Raw genomic sequence first — 26,599 nt, forward strand, 5'->3', positions numbered from 1 at the left:
TTGTATTTATTTATGAATTGTTTTGCTATAACCACAGGTCCGTTCAATTGAACGTTCCACAACGTAAAAACGTACTGAACGCAACCCAGTCAGCGGTGTGTTCAGAGCTGATGGCGGTGGTGGCGGGTAGCGGACCGCAGAACTGGCCGGTGGAGAGGAGGGGATAACGTAGGGTCTTTAGTCCACAAGTTGTGAGATCGAAAATTAACTTCGACAAGGCTTGACCAGATTACAATCACTAAATGACTTGAAACTCTCCGGGTTTGTTTTCTTTATCAAGCGGGTAGCTACGTTAGTGTAGGCCTCAAGCCTCGGATAAAGTTGTCGTCTGATCCTGGGATTGGGAATCCAAGAAAGATCTCTCACGCCAGTCCCATCTCGGAAAATTGGGAATCCCTGTTCGGAAACTATTGGGGATCCATGCTTGGAAGAACTAGCTAGTAGCATATGAGTGGAGTAGTTTTTTTTTTTTTTAATGATTGTTTAAACGGCAGCTCCGGAGGCGTTGATGCATATTGGCAAAGTTATTAAAGGGACTAGTTAATCGACCTTACAGACAATGTTCCATTGCTGCTAGCTAGCTGATTTTGCTAGCAAAGGAATGCCGAATGGATGAATGGGCAACCGCTTGTAATGCTAGGATTTAAACAGCTGCTTGATGACCTCAGTGTTACAAATAATTCGTTTCGTTAGTTAGCAACCTTGTAAATAATAGAGCATAGACCACTCGAACAAACATCGATTTTTATTTTGCTGTGCAGCCAGCAATCTGATTCATGGTGCGGACGGAGCACACACTCAGATGGCCAGGGGTGCAATTTATTGACATTACTGGTCAGCAATTTGGTTGACCATTTACGTGTTTCTCTCATCTTTGTTTTAATTATAGACTTATTTTTTTTATCCTAGGACTTGTAGCTGAATCATAGGCTTAATGTAATGTATTTGTATGTAGCAGTAAAGCTACATATCTGGCATCCTTGATTTGAAGGAACTTTGCACTACTTAAATAGTGTTGAGGTTATCCCTGGTTTGGAATGGGGAATACGGTTTCATGCTGCGTGTCGCCCGAGGGGAGCCCAAAGCTACCAAGGCAACCGGTGGACCGCCACGAAGACTACCAAATAATTACGGACGTGAGTGACGACACCGGCCCGTACCTGCAGCACATCAGCGACAGAGAGGTCCCTGACGGTAGGTGTCACACACCCTACAGCATAGCTAGGATTGGAAATATTTACAGGATGTGACTGGCTACTAGAAAGACAGAACCGGTAGGTGTCTGTCCTGTGTTTGGTTGGTTTCCTCCAAATCTACATTATCATTGGCTGTGGTAGTTGCAGCAGTAGAGATGCAGTACTAAAATATACAACATCCATTTCGTCTTTTTAACACACTATTTCTCATACACCTCCCTCTGAGGCCTGTAGCCAACTGTATTACATGCAAATAAAGTAAAGTGAGATGAGGCTGTCAATTGGGAAGGAGGGGTATTTGATCTATAGCCCCCTGGTGTCCTGCCCCTCCCTCTCAGCAGGGTTTGATGTTGCTGGTTGTTTACATCTTTTTACTACTGTTGATTTTAGGCCCTGCATGGTGTTGTACCCCTGGGGTAAAACCACACACACTTCCTGCTGCTGCAACACCAGGCATTATGCACTCATCCATTCAGACCCCTATTGACTGAGAGCAGCGGAGCTCAGACTGGTGTTGCCACCATCATTGATCTCAGTGATAAGGGCATTCCACAGTACCAGCCCAACTAGCTCAGCCAAATCAAATTGTATGTCACGCGCCGAATACAACAGGTGTAGACTTTACCGTGATATGCTTACTTACGAGCCCTTCCCCAGCAATGCAGAGTTAAAAAGTAAGACAAAATTATCAAAAAAGGAAATGGTAACACAGTAAAATAACAAGACTATATACAAGGAGTACCAGTACCGAGTCAATGTGCAGGGGTAGGAGGTAATATGTACATATAGGTAGGTGTAAAAGTGACTAGGCAATCATTAGTTGCCATACCAAGCCAGTCAAGATGCTCTCAATGGTGCAGTTATAGAACCTTTTAAGGATCTGTGGACCATGAGACATTTTTTCAGCCTCCTGATTGGAGAAGAGGTGTTGTCATGCCCTCTTCAAATCAAATTTGATTGGTCGGGTACATTTTGTGATGTGTTTGTTTGTAAAATTGCACGACTAAGAGCTCCTCTGCAAAAATGTCAATTAATGATAGATTTATTGAGTTATTTCAGATTAATTCTGACTTTTGAGGAAGTGTATACTGGCTACGGCGTCTCAAAATGGACAAACATTACTATTGCCTCTTTATTTTTTAAATATTTTTTTTCTTCTTGTCTTTCAAGGGAGTATGCAAGCACATTCGTTCAGTTGGGCTAAGCGAGTTGGGCTAAGCGAGTTGGGCTAAGCGCCAGCTGAACTGCAGCATGCTGACGCCTTAACATGCCAACCAGGCCTCGCCCACCCTTAGTGCCGCAAGGTATTTCCCCGGCAGGAAGACTCCAGTCCAGGGAAAGGCCAGGGAGTGATTGATGTAGGTTGGTGGAGGGAGGAGAGTGTGGCTGGGAAGGGGAGCTGAGGCTCCATCTTATCTAGGCTGGAGTAATCACATGATGGTGTCTGACAGTGTCCAATGTGTAAGTCGCTCTGGATAAGAGCGTCTGCTAAATGACTTAAATGTAAATGTAAATGACAGACTCATCTTAGTGGATCTGATAGGCTGAAGAACTTTGTGTTGCACCATGGTGTGTGTTGTAAAAGACTACACGTTGGCTAGTCTACCTGCTAGTCGCTGCTCTATGCTCTGTATGGAACACACTGTTTGGTTCGGTAGCCTGTCTGCAGATGGGTTGGCATGACTGCTCCCACTTCCTGTTTCTCAGCGTGCTGGCCAGTGTGGGAGGGGTGTAGAGTGAGGACTGTGTTTTCCACAGAGACCCCAGACAAAGGTCTCCTTGTTGCCCCCGCCCTGCCAGTCCCATACCACCATCCCCACAGCCTGAGTGGGCAGGGGGCACACGCTGCCAAGCCAACCCGTCTGGCCTCGCATCCCCCTGGCCCTGCCTGCCACGTCTGCTCCAGGCCAGGAGCACCCAATCCCAGACAGAGGTAGCTGTTAATACATCAGGGTAGGATGGGGATGTCTAATAGCTAAACCTGACCGTTGAGCCTGTAATGTGGGGTGGTTACAAAGGAGGTCATCAGATTCATCTGCATCATTAGAATGCAACGCTCCTGCTGTCCAAGTGTGTTTTGTTACATAGCCTGGCTGCTGTACACACGTGTTTCATTCACTTACTCACTCATTCATCCATCTAACTGGGTAAAAGTAGGGCTGGGAATTGCCAGAGATATCACGATACAATATTATCACCATCCTTAGCTGCCGATATGTAACAGTGTGGAAAAAGTCAAGGGCTCTGAATAGTTTCCGAATGCACTGTCACTGTATCCATTTTCCCCATCACTAGCTACTGTAATAGCATGCAGTCCTTCCAGGTACTGCAGCACAGGGATAGTTCAAATGGTTGAGTGACATAGAACATGTTGTGCTGATTGGTTGATATGCGGGAGTTGTGGGACAACTCCCACAAAGTACCATTTCTTGTTAATGTCATAATTCTACTGTCTGTAGCCCAGGCAGGAAATTCATAAACTTCATCTCCTTCGTGGGGAGAGTCAATACATTTTTCCATGCTACTATTTGGTTTGCAACAGTTGGGGGTTATAAACCTAGCTGTCTGCCTCTGACCTGGGCAACAATGTACCATTTTACAAATGCGATCTCTCCCGTGCCAGCAAAGAGGCAAGCACTGGCTGTCACCAAGCAGCACCAGGACAGTAGCTAGTTTTCCCACTCCTGTGCTATCAACGGAAACGTCACTGTTAACATCACCAACTAGCTTTGTTAGCTCAGACTCACCAACCATAATAGTTGTTGCCTATGTAGGCCTATTGGATATTTATTAAATCATTCATTATTGAAGTTCTTGTCTCAACATCATTGAGTCTCTGCCAGCTAGCTACATGTCAATGACTTGTTTAGCATAGCAACGTCGAATGTTTAGCATAGCAACGTCGAATGAATATAAAGATTAGAACGAACAACTGGGTCAACAAGAGAAAATAACTAAGAAGACCAGCCTGGGTAGCAAACTTTAGAATGTAAAAACAAATTTACTCGTTAATGTTTTTAATTCATATTTTCATAAATATGTTGGCAACCTATTGCCTTCAAACCCTGGACTTATCATGTGATAACTTCGCCTCGGGCCTCAGAACAGCCCTTGTCGGGAGTTGTCACGATAATTCCCTGGTTCTCAGGCATTATTGCTTAGGTTCAGTAAGCTACAGGTCACTGTTCTGTGTGTCAGGTCTCATTTTCCACTCACCTGCTTCAAGTCAACATACTCACCTCAGGTGAACTAAGGTAGTTTACCCCCTAAACAGACGGTTTTCTGGATCACTAACCTTCCAAGTTAGGTTCTTCTGTTTCTTAGTCTGTGTCATTACCCTTGTTGCCTACTTTTGTTTCTAATGGTCAGCGGTGTCTTTGTGTTCCAGAACTGGCCCAGGAGTCCAACCCATCAGACCATGCCCGAGCCAGCACCATCTTCCTCTGCAAGTCCCAGACAGACAGCGAATGTAAGTATTGTACCCTGGTCACAACACATCACACAGGAGAAATGATCATGATGCCATGTCAGCCAATACGGCACACGTCTCAAACTCTCGTCATACACACTTTAGCTACTTGGTACGGTGGTAACTCACCCTGTCTCTGCTCTAGCAAGCTATGTAGAGAGATGGTACTTAGGCTACTGTAAGTGACTCTGATATGGCTTTCTCATAAGCACAATGTGACTCAGTACCGTTCCTCATTATTTTCAACATGACTGTTTTGTCTGGGTCTGTAATGGCCTATTTTCTTTTTCCTTCCAGTGCGAGACAAGAGGAAAAGCAATCACATAAACCATGTTAGTCATGTAAGTATTTCAATACTAAGTTTTAATTTTGTGTTAACCAACATTAATGAATTGTGTGTGAATACTGTGTGGGCATGCATGTGAGAGTTGGGTTGTGAGGATACATCTGTAATCTCATACGTTCCTCGTAACTTGGGTCACTGGAGGACAATTTGGGTCACGGGAGGATGGTCAATTTGTCATTTGGGTTTGGAGCTGAAAAAGGTTTAAGGACCTCTGCTCTAGAGGACAACACCAAGCTCATGCATATGCAAATGCCACTCTCTGACCATCACACCTCATTGGTCAGCTCTTATAGGATGTAGCCCTTATACTGGTTGAAAAGGACAGATTGTTCCAATTTAGTGTCCCTCAGTGGCTGTACAGTAACATGCTATACATGACGTCAGAGCTCAGTCTCCGCTTCACTGCTCTCTGACAGCCGTTCTGAAATAGAACATCACACGACAGGAAGTTGACCCCAATCCTTCCCTCTAATTGGGCAACTTTTGCACATTTTTGGCTGTTTGAGTGATGGAAATGCTGTAAATTACGAGGACTCGATGTATTTTGAAAGATAAGACGTTGAAGATTATAATCAATACCGCTTTGAGTCCAAATGTGCACCTCACATTTCCATATCATAAAACCCATGTGATATACAGTGTGAAGGTTCACGATCACTATGTTTGATGTATAGTTACAAGATGCCATGGCGTTATACCCTGGGTTGTCCTGAACAGAAAGAGACCATGTTTGTTGAATTGTGAAGAAAATGTGCAATCATTTCTCTTATGTTGCTGATTGTATCCAGAGTATTTTTAGATTTCGTTATCAACAAATGTGCCGGAAAGTACAGTAAATGTAAAATGCACACCAAATCAACGGTGTAATGTTTTGGATCCAGTCTTGTCAGGTGAACTGTTGTCCTCGCCTTTCCTCTAATAATTTCCCATAATCCCCAAACTGTTCCATTTTAATTGCTGCCATGGTTATTATTTTTTTATTTAACCTTTATTTAACAAGGCAAGTTTGTTAAGAACAAATTCTTATTTACAATGACGGCCTACACCGGCCAAACCCGGACGACGCTGGGCCAATTGTGCGCCGCCCTATGGGACTCCCAATCACGGTTGGATGTCATACAGCCTGGATTCGAACCAAGGACTGTAGTGACGCCTCTTGCACCCTTAGACAGCTGCGCCACTCGGGAGCCCATATGCTTTCCATAATTCTTCTGTAAGAAACATTTCAATTTATCCCTTTCCATATAGGTCAATTCCCACCAGTGTAAGTAGTTAAGCAGAGGGTTGGCTGGGGTTATGGCTGCCTGCTTTTACACCAACCTCTAATAATATAGCCCCACTGTGGAAACTAGCTAAGTGCCAAGACCTTTTGACCTGGTCAAATAAAAGGCAGGCTGTGTTCCCCCTTGCCTGCTACTCTGTGTTTGTTCATGTAGCCTGTGCTTGAGTTGACCACAATAGAACAGGCTGTAACCGCTGTGGTGTCCTGTCAGCTAGAAGACAGACACAGATAAAGAGGAGACCTGGTATGAATGTTTAGCGAGTGTCCACCCTCAACTCCACCTCATCTCATTCTCTCTGTATTATAGAGCAACTGCCCAGTTTAGCCACATTTCAAACCAAACCTTTTACCTTGGAAATAGTTCCTGACCCGGGAGTGACTTATTGGTGATGTCATTATTTGGCTAAGGCCACCACAGGCTAACATTAGCATCAATTACCTCAGAAGGATTGGGTTCAACAGGGCCCACATTAGCAGCGTCTGACTTCCATGTCACATATTTCATTTTGCAGACCTCTCCTGGCCCTCTTTCTAAGAAGTACAGCTCCTGTTCCACCATCTTTATAGATGACAGCACGGTCAGCCAGCCTAACTTGAAAAGCACAATTAAATGGTGGGTACCCACTACCTTCATATATGCACACACAGGAAACCTTTTCTAGTTGAACTCAGGCCTAATGATTTCTGTCTGTCTTGTTTTCCAGTGTTACATTAGCAATATACTACCACATTAAAAACAGGTGAGTGGCAGTGTTTTGACTTGTTCAGTTTGAGTATGCACAGGTATTACTTTTTAATGGGGGATCAGAACGTGCCTTCGAGGCCTGGCAGAATGGCTGTATTGGACAGTATTTGGCTCATAGTGGAGGCGTTCTCTCTGTTCCTCTGTCTCTCAGGGACTCAGACAGGTCACTGGACATTTTTGATGAGAAGATGCACCCCTTATCGGTGAGTGGTCGGTTCAATTTGACCATAATCCACTCAGGGTTTACAGGAAGTGAATAGCTGTTATGTGTTTACAGGAAGTGAATAGCTGTTACGTATTCCAAAGACCTGCTAATACAGGTTTACATCAAAACAGAGGTCTGCAGAAGATGTGACAGTATTGGTTTCTCAGCCCTTGTCTACATCAATATCTGGCATCAGCCAGCCTCTTCACTCCCTTCTAGACCTTACGCTGCAACTTGATATGCCCCATAGCCCAGCATAGCACATACCACTGCTCTTAGCTCCAACTTCAGCATAGCACACACCACTGCTCTTAGCTCCAACTTCAGCATAGCACACACCACTGCAGGGGGAATGAAGAAGTTAGTTCAGCTCTGGTAGGAAAGTCGACATAAAACCATTAGGAAATTGAGAAATTACTTAAATGTTATCTTGTTGAGGGTAGTCTTTTATGTGCTATTCAAGACATGAATGTGTGTTTTGTGTTGTCTCTGGGCTGGTATGTGTTGTCTAACACTGTCTTCTCCCTGCAGAGAGAGCAGGTCCCTGACAACTACTCTGTCATGGACCCTGAGCACAAACTCATCTACCGCTTTGTCAGAACTCTGTTCAGCGCTGCACAGCTCACTGCAGAGTGTGCCATCGTCACCTTGGTGAGGAGTGCAGTCAGCAACCATCAAAACACATACAGTTGAAGTCGGAAGTTTACATACACCTTAGCCAAATGCATTTCAACTCAGTTTTTCACAATTCCTGACATTTAATCCTAGTAAAAATTCCATGTCTTAGGTCAGTTAGGATCACCACTTTATTTTAAGAATGTGAAATGTCAGAATAATAGTAGAGAGAAGGATTTATTTTACCTTTTATTTCTTTCATCACATTCCCAGTGGGTCAGAAGTTTACATACACTCAATTAGTATTTGGTAGCATTGTCTTTACATTGTTTAACTTGGGTCAAATGTTTCAGGTAGCTTTCCACAAGCTTCCCACAATAAATTGGGTGAATTTTGGCCCATTCCTCCTGACAGTTGGTGTAACTGAGTCAGGTTTTGTAGGCCTCCTTGCTCACACACGCTTTTTCAGTTTTGCCCATACATTTTCTATAGGATTTAGGTCAGGGCTTTGTGATGGCCACTCCAATACCTTGACTTTGTTGTCCTTAAGCCATTTTGCCACAACTTTGGAAGTATGTTTGGGGTCATTGTCCATTTGGAAGACCCATTTGCGACCAAGCTTTAACTTCCTGACTGATGTCTTGAGATATTGCTTCAATATATCCACATAATTTCCCTGCCTCATGATGCCATCTATTTTGTGACGTGCACCAGTCACTCCTGCAGCAAAGCACCCCCACAACATGATGCCGTGCTTCACGGTTGGGATGGTGTTCTTCGGCCCCCTTTTTCCTCCAAACATAACGATGGTCACTATGGCCAAACAGTTATATTTTTGTTTTATCAGACCAGAGGAGATTTCTCCAAAAAGTACGATCTTTGTCCCCATGTGCAGTTGCAAACCATAGTCTGGCTTTTTTATGTCGGTTTTGGAGCAGTGGCTTCTTCCTTGCTGAGCGGCCTTTCAGATTATGTCGATATAGGACTTGTTTTACTGTGGATATAGATACTTTTGTACCTATTTCCTCCAGCATCTTCACAAGGTCTTTTGCTGTTGTTCTGGGATTGATTTGCACTTGATTTGCACTTTTCGCACCAAAGTACGTTCATCTCTAGGAGACAGAATGCGTCTCCTTCCTGAGCGGTATGACGGCTGCGTGGTCCCATGGTGTTTATACTTGCATACTAATGTTTGTACAGATGAACGTGGTACGTTCAGGCATTTGGAAATTGCTCCCAAGGATTAACCAGACATGTGGAGGTCTACACTTTTTTTTTTTTCTGTGGCCTTGGCTGATTTCTTTTGATTTTCCCATGATGTCAAGCAAAGAGGCATGGAGTTTGAAGGTGGGCCTTGAAATACATCCACAGGTACACCTCCAATTGACTCAAAGGATGTCAATTAGCCTATCAGAAGCTTCTAAAGCCATGACATAATTTTCCAAGCTGTTTAAAGGCACAGTCAACTTAGAGAATGTAAACTTCTGACCCCACTGGAATTGTGATACAGTGAATTATATGTGGAAGAATCTGTCTGTAAAAAATTGTTGGAAAAATTGCTTGTGTCATGCACAAAGTAGATTTGCCAAAACTATAGTTTAACAAGAAATTTGTGGAGTGGTTGAAAAAAATCGTTTTAACGACTCCAACCTAAGTGCATGTGAACTTCCGACTTCAACTGTACATGTATTGTAGCTCAGTTGGTAGAACATGATGCTTGTAATGCCAGGGTAATGGGTTTGATTCCTGGGACCACCCATACGTAAAATGTACGCACGCGTTTCTAAGTCACTTTGGATGAAAGCGTCTGCTAAATTATAATGTACTGTATTATTCACTAGGTATTAACCTACATGATACGTTAGAATACATCTGCACTAATGCACCACCTGGGGGCAGCAGAGTAACAGAAACCATTGACGAAGCACAGCAAGTACATTTAAAAAAAAAAAAAAGTTTTTATTTAACTGGGCAAGTCAGTTAATGACGTCCTACCCCGGCCAAACCCTAACCCGGACGACGCTGGGCCAATTGTGCGCCGCCCTATGGGACTCCCAATCACAGCCGATTGTGATACAGCCTGGAATCGAACCAGGGTTTGTAGTGATGCCTCTAGCACTGAGATGCAGTGCCTTAAACCGCTGCGCCACTCAAGAGCCCAAGTGAACAGAGCCTAGTTTCATATATCAAGCATTCCTTATTTCCTGTACTCCAACCATAACAAAGTACTATTTCTCACTTGTGTGTCTATATATCAATAACATGCCCTTTTCCCTACTGGTTTTCTATGTTGAGCACATTTCTGAATGGAAATAACCACCTCCGGTTTATCAGCACACGATCAGTTTAAGACCTCTAACCTTCACCAGGTGTATCTGGAGCGTCTGCTGACCTACGCTGAGATAGACATCTGTCCGTGCAACTGGAAGCGTATCGTACTGGGAGCCATCCTGCTGGCGTCCAAGGTGTGGGACGACCAGGCCGTGTGGAACGTAGACTACTGCCAGATCCTCAAAGACATCACTGTGGAGGACATGTGAGTGGACAGGACACACACACACTCAAGATACACATTTCTCACTATTGTGCCAACCTAAACCGTACTTTAATGTTCAGCTTTAGATATGTTATTTTCACTTTGAAGGCGGAGGCTGATTGGGTAGTGATTTGAAGGCGGAGGCTGATTGGGTAGTGATTTGAAGGCGGAGGCTGATTGGGTAGTGATTTGAAGGCGGAGGCTGATTGGGTAGTGATTTGAAGGCGGAGGCTGATTGGGTAGTGATTTGAAGGCGGAGGCTGATTGGGTAGTGATTTGAAGGCGGAGGCTGATTGGGTAGTGATTCATCATGGTCATGTTTCAGGTGAACAGATGTAGACTGGAGCCTTCTTCCCCCCTGGTCTGATAATCATTCATTGGGCTGTAGTCTATAGACTGGGACAGCTGTCCTCTCGCTCTCATCAGGGCTGTGTGAGATGAGGACCCTGCTTTGGGCACCAAAGAAGTGAAGACTAGGCCCAGAGAGGGACATTGAGGGAGGCAGAGTACTGGTTGTATACAGGAGGCCATCAGTAGGCTGCTCCAAGCCATCAGTAGGCTGCTCCAAGCCATCAGTAGGCTGCTCCAAGCCATCAGTAGGCTGCTCCAAGCCATCAGTAGGCTGCTCCAAGCCATCCGTAGGCTGCTCCAAGCCATCCGTAGGCTGCTCCAAGCCATCCGTAGGCTGCTCCAAGCCATCCGTAGGCTGCTCCAAGCCATCCGTAGGCTGCTCCAAGCCATCCGTAGGCTGCTCCAAGCCATCCGTAGGCTGCTCCAAGCCATCCGTAGGCTGCTCCAAGCCATCCGTAGGCTGCTCCAAGCCATCAGCAGGCTGCTCCAAGCCATCAGCAGGCTGCTCCAAGCCATCAGCAGGCTGCTCCAAGCCATCAGCAGGCTGCTCCAAGCCATCAGCAGGCTGCTCCAAGCCATCAGTAGGCTGCTCCAAGCCATCAGTAGGCTGCTCCTTACTAAACTACTGGCTTAAATTCTAGTTGCTTTTAGAGTGGGCTGCGGTTGACTGTCTGTTAAGTTAGTTGTTTGAGTGTGTACATGTGTCAAATAAGGGGTGCTTATATTTGTCCTGTTTCACACATGACAGTGTAATGAAATATAAATGTTTTTTTTGCATATCCCAACTCCTCCTCAGACACACTCAGTGGGGTCACGTCCAGGGTCACCCATTATCAACGGCAACCTAGGAGAAATTGGGGTTAAGTGCCTTGCTCAAGGGCAGATCGACATAAAAAAAATATATAGATATCTATATCTAGTCAGCTCTGGAATTCTAACTATGGTTACTGGCCCAATGCTCTGGGCTACCTGCCACCCTGTGTGTGTGAGCCCATGTCCCTCCCGCTCTTCTTTCCATTTGCAGTCTACTGTCATGTCTTTGTGAGCTGGGGAGTCTGGAGTGGCTCTCATCTCTCCTACATAATGGCAGTAGCCCTCACACACTCCATTAGTTGCCCTGGGAGATCAGCCTTCCAACACACAACCTCCAGCCACCCTGGCCCTCATGTCTCCTCTCCCACAAAGCATCCTGGATGCTGTCTCCGTGGTGATAAGGAGAGACATGAAGCGAGCCGTATGGGTCTTCATTGTAGTTAGAATGAATAGGCCAGCCCTCACTTGCTCTAGTTTGTTGAGTTGTATTTATTTTTTTGTATCTAATTCCTGTTTGTCCTTTTGGGTAATTACTTGACAAAATAGATTTTTTTAATTTTTATAATAAACATTTTAATAAGATGAGTTGAATAGCACTCCTGCAGACATGCAACCTTCTCCTTGCTGCTGTAAGGGAAAGACAAGTGAAGTTTATGCTATTGGTTAGACTCTCGCCCTATGAGGGCTGGCCCGTGGTTGACGTTACCCCTATCGTTGATCTAAGGTCTATTTGGCATTTCTCCCCCACTCATTGTCAGGGTTGATTCTAGATCTGTGCCTGAGAGCAACTTTTTTTTATTAGGAGTCTCTCTATTAACCCTGTTTAATCCGCTCTCCTTCCGTCAGGAACGAGATGGAGCGTCACTTCCTGGAGCTGCTGCAGTTCAACATCAACGTCCCGGCCAGTGTTTACGCTAAGTACTACTTCGACCTGCGCTCTCTGGCCGAGGACAACAACCTCCTCTTTCCCCTCGAGCCACTCAACAACGAGAGGGCACAGAAACTGGAGGTAAGGTAGTGAAGGAGCTTACAGGTATCAGTAGAAGTGGGAGAATGTGTCTAGTAGCAGAAAAGATGGCAGCTGAGACGGAGCGCGAGACATGAATGGTCAAAAGGGAAGTGTTGTTAACCAGTGCGTTAGGTATGAAGCCAATGAGCCTGTGTGTTGTGTTGTCCAGGCCATCTCCAGACTGTGTGAAGACAAGTACAAGGACCTGAGCCGAGCGGCCATGAGGAGGTCCTTCAGCGCTGACAATCTGGTGGGCATCCGCCGCTCCAACGCTGTGCTCTCATAGGCCAGCCACACTTCAGCGTTGTGCTCTCATTAGTCAGCGACAAATCTGTCACTCCCAACACTGCTCTCTCATAGGACAGCCACACTCCAACATTGTGCTCTCACTGGACAGACACAATGGTGGAGTTAATTTCGCATGGCCCTGTGCCCCGGGTGGGTGAAGTTCGCTCATTTTAGACTTCCATTGGTCCTAAAGTGAAAAGTCCACCCGCCTGGAGCACTGAGCCATGCAAAATTAACTCAACAATATCTGACCTCTACAGCCCAACAAACACCCCAGGATACCTGCCTCAAACCCTCTTTCAAACCCAGCCCCTCTGAGACTGGTCGTGGCAGCACCATAGGCCCCGCCTGTCCCGTCCCAGATCCTAAGCGCAAAATAACTTCTTCACTACATAGAAAGAAGGGGGAAGAAAAAAAATCTTTTTTTTTTTTTTGCTTACTATGTAGGCTACTAGCTGTGAAATGTACTTGTTTTTAAATTGAAAATAATTTGGAGATGGAGTATTTTAAATAAACACTAATCATGTAACATCATTGTGGCTTTCATTGGAGGGGAGATGAGAACATACAAGTGTGGGAGTGCATTGTAAACATATTACTTTAGACATCAAATGACGCATACTCAGAAACAGATTGGTCCACAGTTTAATTCTCTAGTAGTGAGAGCTAAATGAAAGTAGGGGAGAGCTGCATCTTCAGAAATATCTAGAAAATATCTTTCTTGTATAATGTCAGCAATGAATTTGCCACATTGAATGTAGTACACACAAAGCTGCAGTCCAGACTTACAAATGATGGGGTAGAACACTCTCACACTGAACGTCAGGAAACAGGCTAATAAATTAGAGACACTGGAACATTTACACACTAGTCTAGTTAGAAAAACTCTGAAGCACAACAAAGTAGAAAGGCAGAAAACAGCAACTGGACAAGGTTTTAGTTAATCCAGAGTTAACCATGTTCTAGTCTAGCTGTCCACCAGTTCCTACAGCCAGTATATCCCTTGTGAGAAGACAGTTTGATGTGTAGGCCTATGCCTGCTGGATACCATTGAACAGAAATATTTTGACCATTTTGTAAACGTCTGACTCAATGTGAGTACTGACGCGGTCATTGAAAATGTATACAGAGCCGTAGGTGACGTGTCCGAGGGTTCAGTGTAGTTTACAGGTGATCGAAACCTGTACATTTACCATTGGGTTGGTGTGAACAGTTCCAGTGTGTACCACTAGGGGGTGTAATGCACAGACAGGTATAGTACTCAGAGGGAGGCCAGGTGCACTTTGGCCATCCCTTCTGGCCTGTGAGACTGATCTGACAAACAGAGAGTAGTCCCTCCAAACCGCTTTACAACATGGTCCATATCAAAACTATTCCAAAGCATTAAACTCCCTACAACTGCTATTAGTGTTTTATAGAGGCTACTTTTGACAATGATTTCTAACAGAAAATACTGGTTGAGAAAAAGAGGCCCTTGTTTACTGATATAATAGTGGGCTACACATCCATTTTCAGATTACCTCACCAAAGGTCCAGTCCAGAATCTGGTCAACACTTGGGCTAGAGATCTTCATCCCACTACTATAAAGACCGGCTAGGGTGTTCACAGACCAGTCAGTCAACCAAGCTGGATTTTACCGGGCAGAATAGGGCAAGATTGTGTGTATTGGTACATACTGGAATAATTGAACTCGAGCAGCATACAAACACATCCACTAGATTCATACTGAATAGTGATTCAAATCACTGGGATTGCAACAAAACACATGAAATATTTTCTTAATTTTGTTCTCACCCATTAAGGACCCAGTGCCCACTGAATAATACCCTGGATAATGGGGGCATTCTGGGTAAGCAAAATCCATAGTCTTTTATAGAGCATCATATATACAGGAATAAATAGTGAGTCATCTAATGGTCCAGATGGACAGGAGTACAGATGTGCAGGTTATACGTCCATCCACAGTCTGACGAAAACACAACTCCCTTTTTCCCCCCAGAGAATGTTCTAGTGCCCTCAAACTCATCTCTGGTCCGCGAAGCCAGTGTCACTGCATTTTTTTCCAATGTTCCCCTCTAATCAGGAACTGATTTAGACCTGGGACACCAGGTGGGTGCAATTAATTATCAGGTAGAACAGAAAACCATCAGGCTTCAAGCCTTCAAGTATTCAAGTTGAATACCCCTGTGGGTCTGTTGAAGTAGTGGTACTTTGCCAAAGCAGCAATGAGTACCAGTTGTACCAAAGAGCTCATATGATACAAACGTCCCATTTCATTCAAAGAAATTCACATTGTGATTTCTACAATATCCCTCTTTTCTGTTAAAAACACATATGTTCCATGAAAAGAGTCAGTGAGGCAGGTTTGTTGATGTTGTATTTACAACCTGTGGAATGACTTGGTTATCTCCTGGTTGTCCTCTGACCCTTTTGCTTCCAGAGAACTGCTTTATCACATTCACCATCTTGTCCAACATCAAGGTGAGTCCCGTTCTCACATATGACGGGGCTATCACTGAACACATGGCATTAGGGGCTCCTCTACCCTCTAGGGTCCCATTCACACGTGTGAGGGCGGGGCAGGTTTGTGGTAGGACCCTGGTGGCAGAGCTGCCCCGGGGTGTCCCATGAGGACCGTGCTGGCCTCGATGTACATGGAGGGGGGCACGGTGGGCTTGGAGACCCAACAGGGGCAGCAGCGAGCAGTGAACCTCCTCCAGGACTCCAGGGTCTTCCCAGACCAGATCCACACCCCTGATGTGATGCCCACCACCAGACACATGAAGTACTTCAACATGAAGACGGCGTAGTCAGGCCCCAGGCCCAGCCTCTGTCTCTCAGCCTGACAGGAGCAGGATAGAGCCCGGTCCCAGCCAGGCCTGTAGTGCTGCTCGTACACCAGGCAGGCTACTACTATAGTAGCAGGAACAGTGTAAAGCACCGTAAACAACCCAATCCGGATCATAAGCTTCTCCAGTTTATCCGTCTTGGTCCCTCCCTGTTTGATGATGCTGCGAATGCGGAACAGAGACACAAAGCCCGCTAGGAGGAACAGGGAGCCGGTGAAGAGGTAGACCACCAGGGGAGCTAACACAAACCCCCGCAGGCTCTCCAGACTCTGGTTCCCCACGTAGCAGATCCCCACCACCGGGTCTCCGTCCACAGAGCTCAGAGCGAGGACCGCGATGGACTTGACACTGGGAATCAGCCAGGCAGCCAAGTGGAAGTACTGGGAGTAGCCAGCGATTGCCTCATTGCCCCACTTCATGCCTGCAGCCAGGAACCAGGTGAGGGAGAGCACCACCCACCAGATGGAGCTGGACATGCTGAAGAAGTAGATGAGCAGGAAGACCAGGGTACACAGGGCGGGGCCGGTGGTGTCATACAGGATGTGCTGCTGGTCTCCGCTCCCAGTGCACGCCACCCTCTCGTGACCCGCCACTAGTCGTATAATGTAGCCCAGGGAGACAAAGAGATAGCAGGCAGCCAAGAAGATGATGGGTCTCTCAGGGTACTGGAAGCGCTCCATGTCGATGAGGAAGGTGGCCACAGTGGTCAGGGTGGAGACGAAGCACAGGATGGACCACAGGCCGATCCAGAAGGTGGTGAAGGTGCGTTCGTCCTGGGAGAAGTAAGGGTGGTGGCAGGGCTGGGCACAGTTATCCACAGGGCCAGTGTGGACCCGGTTGTATAAGGGATGGGCGTCTTTCTTGATGGGCACCAGAGGGTCCCGACAGCGGCAGTCCCGGTCACACTCCTGGGGGGCGGGGGGCTTGGGGACGGGCTGCCTGCGGCGGGTGCCCTTGGGGGTGGGTTTGGGGAAGGGAGGGGAGAGGGTGGTGGTCTCGCTACTGTTCTGGTCCATACACAGAGTCTCGTCTCCCAGCTGAGGCAGCTGCTCACAGCTCATCCTCTCTGGCCACTCAAAACCATACTGGATCATGAGGGGGGAGCAGCCTCGCTTGGCCCGCTCACACACAGAGCGGCAGGGGGGCAGGGGCTTCTTGTAGTCCTGCAGACAGATAGGGGTGTACATGGAACACAGGAAGAAGAGCAGGTCTGGGGAGCAGCGGATGCGGACTAAGGGCCAGAACTGATGGACCTCCAGCCCCACCTCCTCCTGGGTGTCGTGGTTGAACTGGTTGGGCATGTAGGTGAGGTTGTATCCGATGCCCTTACACATGGGAACCGTGATGGGCTCGCACACTATGTCCTTGGAGGCAGCGTGCGCAAGCAGGGGCAGCTGGGGGAGGAGCAGCGCGAGCAGCCAGCGGACGACACCACACAGCCTGGGTTTGACTGTGGTCGCCATGGGGAAGTGGGATATTTCCGTGAAAAAAATATAGGTAGAAAAATGACAGGAATTGCGTTGTGGACTTCAGTATTTTCTAAGCTCAGGCGTTCCTTTCATTTATGACTGCATCTCCGACATATGAAATCCCAGGAGAGCGTAATTGCTCCAGCAGCATGTCCACAGTCCTCTGTTCTATAAATCACAGACAAGTTTCATTCCAGACTGCAGGACGCGCATTCTCTTCCAACAGCATGAGCACCTTTCGAATGAACCATGGTGATTATAAACACAGCAGCCAAGATCCGAAAAACCACGAAATAAAGTGCCACTGTTTTATCCAATAAATCTTGTGAGGATTTCGGGAAGATGGACTATGAACACCAAGCCGACCGAGGCTCTAAATAGGTTGCATTCAATTGTAAATCATTCACCAAGCTTTGCAATTACTTGAGTTGACAATTAATTTACCCTTTCCTTGCATTTCGGCCACGCGTCAATAAATTTAGTAACTGTAACCACAGGCGTAAACAAGAAACAATGTTATATTCCTCCAGTTTGTATTCCGCATGACAGGTGAAGTCGCCCGTGCCTTGATAAGAGGAACCCCTCTCACCGCGTCTCTCTGAACAATAAAAGCACTTGGAAGCAAAACTGTTAGAAAATTAATCTCAATGTTTCTCTCCGCTATGGTGCCTAACACGTCCCGTGCGTTTCATTTAAAGTCCACATTTTAATCCAATTAAAATAGAATCCACTCTTCATGCAGCCGCTCTCGGGGTCTGAACCTCGGGGTAGAAAACAGGTTTCTGATAAACGTCCACTTACGCTCCTCTCTCTCCAAAGTTTGGGAAACTCGTTACGCTTTCCTTTGTCCAACCAAATGTATCACTTGGACAACCCCAGAGTCGTCTCATTCAAAACTTCAGCACTTGTTTTCCAAAACTTATCTCCAATGATTGTAAGCAGGTATCGCTCTGTCTCGCTACACATCTCAAAGTGCTTGCCAAAATAACTCGCTCTGCTGCCCAAGAGGAAGAGACCCCTCCTGCTGCAGAACGCCCACCTCATCCACAGCGCCAGCCCTCGAGCACTCAGTTCTATTGACCAAGGACTGTTTGGATAGCTTCACCAAGCCTATCCGTACTCCGCCGTGCTCCTTGTACCTTTTGGAGTAATCAGGACCCGAGTTTGAGCTACAGCGTTGACCAAATCAGTTAATATATGGATGACCAAAATGTACCGGATGTGGAGGGACAGGTGGCATTTGGAGACATTAACGCACCTGCACCTCAAACTGTATACTGTATATGCACCGTGGATAAAATAAATAAAAGAAAAAAAGAGTCAATGTAGGGACAAATGAAAGGTGGGGATCATATTGGAAAGTGTTTTCACGGGTTCCTGTACTGCATAGGTGTTTACCAGGGTTGGGTGTGTTACTTTCGAAATGTAATCCGTTAAAAAGTTACTAGTTAACTGTCCTAAATTGTAATCAGTAATGTAACTTTTGGATTAGCCAAACTCAGTAACGTAATCTGATGAGGCATTAGAAGAAGACCAAAATGTATGTTACCAATTGAAAGACATCTATTGCAGGATAAATCAATATTAAAGTTTACATATCTGGCCATATATGGATGTTACATTTTACTTTATGGGTTGGTTATGTAGGCTTCTTCTAACCCATCACTTTCTACTACATATAATAATACAATTAAATTATATCTTTCCATTAAAAAACAAAGTCTATCAGAATTAGCCAAATTGTTTTACCTGAGCATGACCCAGTGGTGATTTTAGCATGCAGATCTTGGTGGGGCAAACAAAAATAATGATGCACGCCAGCAATACCACTATACAACACGAAACAATACATTAATTGCACTATAACGGTGACAAACGGTGCCCACAAACTTATGGCCTACATAAAGCTGCCCCAACAGCAGAGTCCCAACACCTTACCACTGCTACACCTGGCTATCAGCGGAGCCTTGTCTGGCAGCGATTCAGACTCATTTACTGCCTTTTTAAAAAACATAGCTGATATGGCTGATTTGTTTAAACAAATGTGGTTTCTACTGACACTTGAGATGTACAAACTATGGCATAAGAGAACGATGAGCAGATAAGATGCAATCCGATTAAGACATTAATGAGCGAGCTAGGACGGACGTTGTCAATATAACTATTTGTTCAGCACTTTTGAAATGTACAGCGACAGAATTCAGAACATGGGCAGTTCTTACAGTATTCTCCCTGTACACCAAGTCAGAACCGTAGGATAAATAACGGGGGCATATATGCAGACAATGAAAGCTCTTACAATATTCAATGATTACATTTCTCTAAAACAGGCTATAGGCTAATTAAGAGGGGAAAAGGGACCAAATTATTAGCATGAGGCACATGGGCTACTAACAGCTTACTACATAACATATGACAGCAGCCAAAGGGTTAGAATTTTCGAGGTCTCCCCTTACACTTCACAATGACGTAGTTTCCCCATGAGTGACAGAACACTGAGCCAATCACGGTGCAATGCTCCGCATTTTCTGCTGGCTTGCCCCACCACCACAGAAAGCACTGAGCTAGGCTGAAACACCTGCATTTTGGAGCAAGAAAACAAAAAAGAGACCATGTTTGTATGCGGCTTTATTAACTCAATTATATATATACATTGTTTGCAAACTGATAAGTGACATGTATTAATGCCAAAATAAAAGCCGCACTTGTATTCCATAGGCTGGGATCCGCACTGCAGCTGTTGCAAGACCGCATTTTTCACTGGCTGTCCACTGGTTTCAAAAACAATGATTGATAGCCAGCTTAAACTTCTTGAATTCAACCATTATTGGGTTCAAATACACATTTAGATTTGTGAACATCATCCACAACAACCACAATCCGTAAGGCGCAAATAGCTAAATGAGAGCAGCAGTGTGATTCACATCACTGCGCTATGTAGATATCAATAATAAGTGATATCTGTATCACCATAGACTACACCACTGCTGTCATCCTTACCTCCAAGCATTTATTCAAGTTGGATAATCTTTGGATGCTGACAGCAGTCGCACCATTGGAAGACATAGCTTGGACTGTAGCCTACAAAAGCCTATTTGTGCTCTTTTCCCGCGATCCATCAAACACATCTGGTGTGTTCAGGTGGAACAAACTTAAACTTGGGCCTTTTTTCAATGCTGATTTGAATGTCATTGAGAAAACAGAAATGTAAAAAAAAAAAATCACAAACATCCTTTCTGAATTTAAAACTAATCCTTGAAGTAATCATCTAGTTTTTCAAAAGTATCTGTAATCCAATTACAATATTTTTGCTGGTAACATAACAGATTACAGTTACCATTTTTTGTAATCCCTTACATGTAATGGATTACGGTATCAAATATGGATTATGGTATCAAATACATCAAAACACATGGTTTCCGGGCGTTATTATGAGCTGTTCTTCCCTCAGCAGCTTCCTGTGCAAGGGACCCATTCCTGCAGCCTGAATCATCAACACACACCTGCAGAAAAAAAACATAGGTACGCAGGTAGATTGGGAGAGAGGTTGGTAGGGAGGGAGAGAGGTTGGGAGGTAGGTAGGTAGAGAGATAGGTAGGTAGGTAGGTAGGTAGGTAGGTAGGTAGATAGATAGGTAGGTAGGTAGGAGGTAGGGAGGGAGAGAGGTTGATAGGGAGGGAGGGAGAGTGGTTGATAGGTAGGTAGGGAGAGAGGTTGATAGGTAGATAGGTAGGTAGGTAGGGAGAGAGAGAGGTACGGAGGGAGAGAGGTTGGTAGGTAGGTAGGAAGGTAGGTAGGAAGGTAGGGAGAGAGGTTGGTCGGTAGGTAGGTAGGTAGGTAGGTAGGTAGGTAGGTAGGTAGGGAGGTAGGTAGGGAGAGAGGGAGGTTGGTAGGTAGGTAGGTAGGTAGGTAGGTAGGTAGGTAGGTAGGTAGGGAGGTTGGTAGGTGGGTAGGTAGGGCGATAGGTTGGTAGGGAGGAAGGGAGGGAGAGAAAGAAGGAAGGAAGGAAGGAGGTAGGTAGGTAGGTAGGGAGGGAGGGAGGTTGGTCGGAAAGGAGAGAGAGCGATTGGTAGGTAGGGAGGGCAATAGGTTGTTAGGGAGGGAGGGAGAGAAGGAAGAAAGGAAGTAGGTAGGTAGGTAGGTTGGGTGGGAGGTTGGTCAGTCGGTAGATAGATAGGTAGGGAGGGAGGTAGGTAGTGAGAGAGGTTGGTAGGTAGGGAGAGAGGTTGGTAGGTAGGGAGGGAGGTTGGTAGGCCTCTAGGTAAGGTAAACAACAGGCATGCTTTGTGTGTTGACCTAGCAGGACTGAGTCTAAACATGCATGACAATGGGTCCAACATGCAAGAACACTGCCCTGTGTTCACATGGAGGGGCTCTTCCACAAAGCATGGTTGTATCCCAAATGGCACCCTATTCAGTACACTACTTTTGACCAGAGCTCTATGGGTCGTGGTCAAAAGTAGTGCACTATATAGGGAAGTTGGGGGCCATTTGGGACAAAGCCACGGTTTCACTCTTAGCCTGTTTCTCTTGACCTGTCTCTTTAAGGTCAGGGAACATTTATACAGGATAGGGTTGATATTTTCTCACACAACTAGATTTGCTCTCCTTGTCCTATCACTCAAACAGACTCCAGCTATAACCATGGTTTGCTACTCTGATATAAACTGACTGTACAATATTTACCTAATTGCTTTGAAATACAAAGTACACCACATACCATAGGTGTAGATAGATAGCATGGGTGTGTAGTGTGGTTGATGTGTGGGTACTAGAGTATACTCCACCTACAACACTACATTGCTCAGGAGAATAGTTATGGTTTCTTTACTATGTGCAGTCAAACAAACACAAGTAGACTTGAGGAATGTTTTGGAATTCTTTGTGAAGGAGTCTCTCTCTCTCCCCCCCCCCCCCCCCCCAAGAGTGTTGAGGCTTTCTGAAGTCCAAAGGTCTTTCAGGGTGTCTGTCTGACTGACTGACTGTGTGTCTTTCATAACTGTCAAGTCAAGCATTTCTATTGCTTGATACCACCCAGATTCCATTGGCTAAACTGCAAGTTACCAAGATACATGAGTCGATAGAAAGGTCCACATTCCTGAAAGCCTCTGTGGTAACAATCAAAGACAGTGACACATACACACGCACACTAAAACATTAAAGTCCACACACACGCTGGGTCACTCTTGGTAAATGTCCCTGGTGCCTAAGATGTTTGACTAAGACTTGACACTGAAGGAACACATTCAAACCAACCCTGACCTGCATCATTGACCAATCTGCTAACCAATGGTTACAGAGCACAGCATATCAACAGATCTGACAGCTAGGCACACCTAGTCATCAACTGCCCACACAGGCAGTGCTGCTCTGTGATTGGACAGAGTGACACAACAACCAATCACTTGATTGTCATTTCTTCTTTCTCTGGAATCAAAACAACCACCTGAACTCACCTACAAAAAACACACGGAAATGATTGTGGGCTCCATTTCAGTTAGCTTGGGTATGTGAATGAAATGGAGTGCTGTGGCACATTGATCCCCAACCTGGCTCTTCTGTCCACACTCCTCTCTCCCCCCCTCTCACCACCTCCCTCCTTCCAGGGCCAGGGATGAGCCTGCGTGCCCGTACAGGTGTCTACACAAAAGCCTTTATCCTACTCCTCATTCAGCCTCCTCCATAGAAACACACACACACACACACACACACACACACACACACACACACACACACACACACACACACACACACACACACACACACACACACACACACACACACACACACACACACACACACACACACACACACACACACACACAAAAGGCTGATGACACAATGTTACAAATGTTCACGTTTGTAAATGCATTCTCATTTTCCTGTCTCCACTCTTCCTTCCTCTCTCTGGTTTATCCTTTATGTACAGAGACATGAGGTCAGGGTTACACAATACCAGACACAATTACTCATAAACACCCCTAATCCCACATTTAGGGACCAACAACCATGTGTAAATCCCACATTTTGTGTGATAAAATGATGTAAACCCAATCTCATCTTTATAATAGCAGTATTTCGCATAACAGTCATATTGTCACGTTCGTCTAATGAATTAACGGACCAAGGCGCAGCGTACGTACAGTTCCACATGTTTAATCAAATAAAACTCACAAAAACAACAAAGAAGAATAAATGAAAACGTGAAGCTCAAGCAGTGCTCACAGGCAACTACACACAAACAAGATCCCACAAAAACCAGTGGGGAAATGGCTGCCTAAATATGATCCCCAATCAGAGACGACGATAAACAGCTGCCTCTGATTGGGAACCATACCAGGCCAACATAGAAAATATTAACCTAGATAGGAACCCCCCCCCCCAGTCACACCCCGACCTAACCAAAAGAGAGAATAACAAGGCTCTCTATGGTCAGGGCGTGACACATATTTTCTTTATACAGTGTTGTCACACAGTGAGGAGCCTCAGCCGATAAGTAGGGCCAGAGTTTTTCCTGGTTAGTTGACATGGTAAAATGTAGAAAAAAACCTGAGCCTATTTATAAAACATAACTAGGGCCAGGATTATACCCTGACTAAATGTCTCTATCCATGAGCCTGGGCCCTGCAAACGACTCAATAACATGTTCAGACTTTTAGTCAGAGGGCAAAGAGAGCATCAGTAGACTGAGAGGGCTGTGACAGGTTATAGAGGGGGTTGGGTTGTAACAGGTTATAGAGGGGGTTGGGTTGTGACAGGTTATAGAGGGGATTGGGTTGTAACAGGTTATAGAGTGGTTTGGGTTGTGACAGGTTATAGAGGGGATTGGGTTGTAACAGGTTATAGAGGGGTTTGGGTTGTGACAGGTTATAGAGGGGATTGGGTTGTAACAGGTTATAGAGTGGTTTGGGTTGTGACAGGTTATAGAGGGGATTGGGTTGTAACAGGTTATAGAGGGGGTTGGGTTGTGACAGGTTATAGAGGGGATTGGGTTGTAACAGGTTATAGAGTGGTTTGGGTTGTGACAGGTTATAGAGGGGATTGGGTTGTAACAGGTTATAGAGGGGTTTGGGTTGTGACAGGTTATAGAGGGGATTGGGTTGTAACAGGTTATAGAGTGGTTTGGGTTGTGACAGGTTATAGAGGGGATTGGGTTGTAACAGGTTATAGAGGGGGTTGGGTTATGACAGGTTAGAGAGGGGTTTGGGTTGGGTTGTAACAGGTTATAGAGTGGTTTGGGTTGTGACAGGTTATAGAGGGGATTGGGTTGTAACAGGTTATAGAGGGGAGTGGGTTGTAACAGGATATAGAGGCGGTTGGGTTGTGACAGGTTATAGAGGGGGTTGGGTTGTAACAGGTTATAGAGGCGGTTGGGTTGTAACAGGTTATAGAGGGGGTTGGGTTGTGACAGGTTATAGAGGGGGTTGGGTTGGGTTGTAACAGGTGATACAGGGGGTTGGGTTGGGTTGTAACAGGTTATACAGGGGGTTGGGTTGGGTTGTAACAGATTATAGAGGGAGTTGGGTTTGGATAGGTTATAGAGGGGTTGGGTTGTGACAGGTTATAGAGGGGGTTGGGTTGTAACAGGTTATAGAGGGGGTTGGGTTGTAACAGGTTATAGAGGGGGTTGGGTTGGGTTATAACAGGTTATAGCGGTTAGGTTGCGTTGGGTTGTGACAGGTTATAGAGGGGGTTGGGTTGTGACAGGTTATAGAGGGGGTTGGGATGGGGTGGGTTATGACAGGTTATAGAGGGGGTTGGGTTGGGTTGTGACAGGTTATACAGGGGGTTGGGTTTGGGTGGGTTGTGACAGGTTATAGAGGGGGTTGGGGTAGGTTGTGACAGGTTATAGATGGGGTTGGGGTGGGTTGTAACAGGTTATACAGGGGGTTGGGTTTGGGTGGGTTGTAACAGGTTATAGAGGGCTGGGTTGTAACAGGTTATAGAGCAGGATGGGTTGGGTTGTGGCAGGTTATACAGGTGGTTGAGTTGGGGTGGGTTGTAACAGGTTAAAGAGGGGGTTGGGTTGGGATGTGTTGTGACAGGTTATAGAGGGGGTTGGGGTGGGGTGTGTTGTGACAGGTTATAGAGGGGGTTGGGGTGGGGTGTGTTGTGACAGGTTATACAGGGGGTTGGGTTGGGGTGGGTTGTGACAGGCTATAGAGGGGGGTGGGTTGTGACAGGTTATATAGGGGGTTGGGTTGGGTTGTGACAGGTTATATAGGGGGTTGGGTTGTGACAGGTTATATAGGGGGTTGGGTTGGGGTTGGTTGTGGCAGGTTATACAGGGGGGTGGGTTGGGTTGGGTTGTGACAGGTTATACAGGGGGTTGGGTTGGGACAGGTTATAGAGGGGGTTCGGTTGTAACAGGTTATAGGGGTTAGGTTGCGTTGGGTTGTGACAGGTTATAGAGGGGGTTGGGTTGTGACAGGTTATAGAGGGGGTTGGGATGGGGTGGGTTATGACAGGTTATAGAGGGGGTTGGGTTGGGTTGTGACAGGTTATACAGGGGGTTGGGTTTGGGTGGGTTGTGACAGGTTATAGAGGGGGTTGGGGTAGGTTGTGACAGGTTATAGATGGGGTTGGGGTGGGTTGTAACAGGTTATAGAGAGGGTTGGGTTGTAACAGTTATAGAGCGGGTTGGGTTGGGTTGTGACAGGTTATAGAGGGGGTTGGGTTGGGACAGGTTATAGAGGGGGTTGGGGTGGGGTGGGTTGTGACAGGCTATAGAGGGGGGTGGGTTGTGACAGGTTATATAGGGGGTTGGGTTGGGGTTGGTTGTGACAGGTTATACAGGGGGTTGGGTTGTGACAGGTTATACAGGGGGTTGGGTTGGGGTTGGTTGTGACAGGTTATACAGGGGGTTGGGTTGGGACAGGTTATAGAGGGGGTTGGGTTGGGGTTGGTTGTGACAGGTTATACAGGGGGTTGGGTTGGGACAGGTTATAGAGGGGGTTGGGTTGGGGTTGGTTGTGACAGGTTATACAGGGGGTTGGGTTGGAACAGGTTATATAGGGGGTTGGGTTGGAACAGGTTATTGAGGGGGTTGGGTTGGGGTGGGTTGTAACAGGTTATAGAGGGGTGGGTTAGGTTGTGACAGGTTAGAGAGGGGATTGGGTTGTGACATTATAGAGGGGATTGGGTTGTGACATTATAGAGGGGGTTGGGGTGGGCTGTGACAGTTTGTACAGGGGTGGGTTAGGTTGTGACAGGTTATAGAGGGGGTTGGGTTATGACAGGTTAGAGAGGGGTTTGGGTTGGGTTGTAACAGGTTATAGAGTGGTTTGGGTTGTGACAGGTTATAGAGGGGATTGGGTTGTAACAGGTTATAGAGGGGAGTGGGTTGTAACAGGATATAGAGGCGGTTGGGTTGTGACAGGTTATAGAGGGGGTTGGGTTGTAACAGGTTATAGAGGGGGTTGGGT

General features: G+C 46.0%; 2 protein-coding genes across 2 annotated transcripts; one reads left to right on the forward strand and one right to left on the reverse strand.

The window, feature by feature from the left end:
• Positions 1 to 71: 71 nt before the first annotated feature.
• On the forward strand, positions 72 to 13,389 carry ccnyl1 (cyclin Y-like 1). Its single transcript, XM_071341742.1, has 10 exons — positions 72 to 1,194; positions 4,585 to 4,665; positions 4,963 to 5,006; positions 6,806 to 6,906; positions 6,998 to 7,033; positions 7,190 to 7,241; positions 7,775 to 7,894; positions 10,228 to 10,394; positions 12,405 to 12,567; positions 12,737 to 13,389. The coding sequence occupies exons 1-10, from the start codon at positions 1,038 to 1,040 to the stop codon at positions 12,851 to 12,853; spliced, it is 1,038 nt and encodes a 345-aa protein (XP_071197843.1). The 5' UTR covers positions 72 to 1,037; the 3' UTR covers positions 12,854 to 13,389.
• A 1,903-nt stretch (positions 13,390 to 15,292) lies between these two features.
• Positions 15,293 to 17,264, reverse strand: LOC139539049 (frizzled-5-like). The gene has a single exon (XM_071341741.1). It carries the CDS (start codon positions 17,166 to 17,168, stop codon positions 15,417 to 15,419), a length of 1,752 nt encoding a protein of 583 aa, XP_071197842.1. The 5' UTR covers positions 17,169 to 17,264; the 3' UTR covers positions 15,293 to 15,416.
• Between the last annotated feature and the right edge of the window lie 9,335 nt (positions 17,265 to 26,599).

The sequence above is a fragment of the Salvelinus alpinus genome, chromosome 14 (assembly GCF_045679555.1).
Source record: "Salvelinus alpinus chromosome 14, SLU_Salpinus.1, whole genome shotgun sequence".
Classification (NCBI taxonomy): Eukaryota; Metazoa; Chordata; class Actinopteri; order Salmoniformes; family Salmonidae; genus Salvelinus; species Salvelinus alpinus.

What these genes read in the sequence shown, in the direction of transcription:
- ccnyl1 (XM_071341742.1), top strand. Translation starts at nt 1,038, where the DNA reads ATGGGGAATACGGTTTCATGCTGCGTGTCGCCCGAGGGGAGCCCAAAG. An exon ending in AGAAGATGCACCCCTTATCG is followed by an intron (nt 7,242 to 7,774) that starts GTGAGTGGTCGG and finishes TTCTCCCTGCAG; the next exon opens with AGAGAGCAGGTCCCTGACAA. An exon ending in AGAGGGCACAGAAACTGGAG is followed by an intron (nt 12,568 to 12,736) that starts GTAAGGTAGTGA and finishes TGTGTTGTCCAG; the next exon opens with GCCATCTCCAGACTGTGTGA.
- LOC139539049 (XM_071341741.1), bottom strand. Translation starts at nt 17,168, where the DNA reads ATGGCGACCACAGTCAAACCCAGGCTGTGTGGTGTCGTCCGCTGGCTG.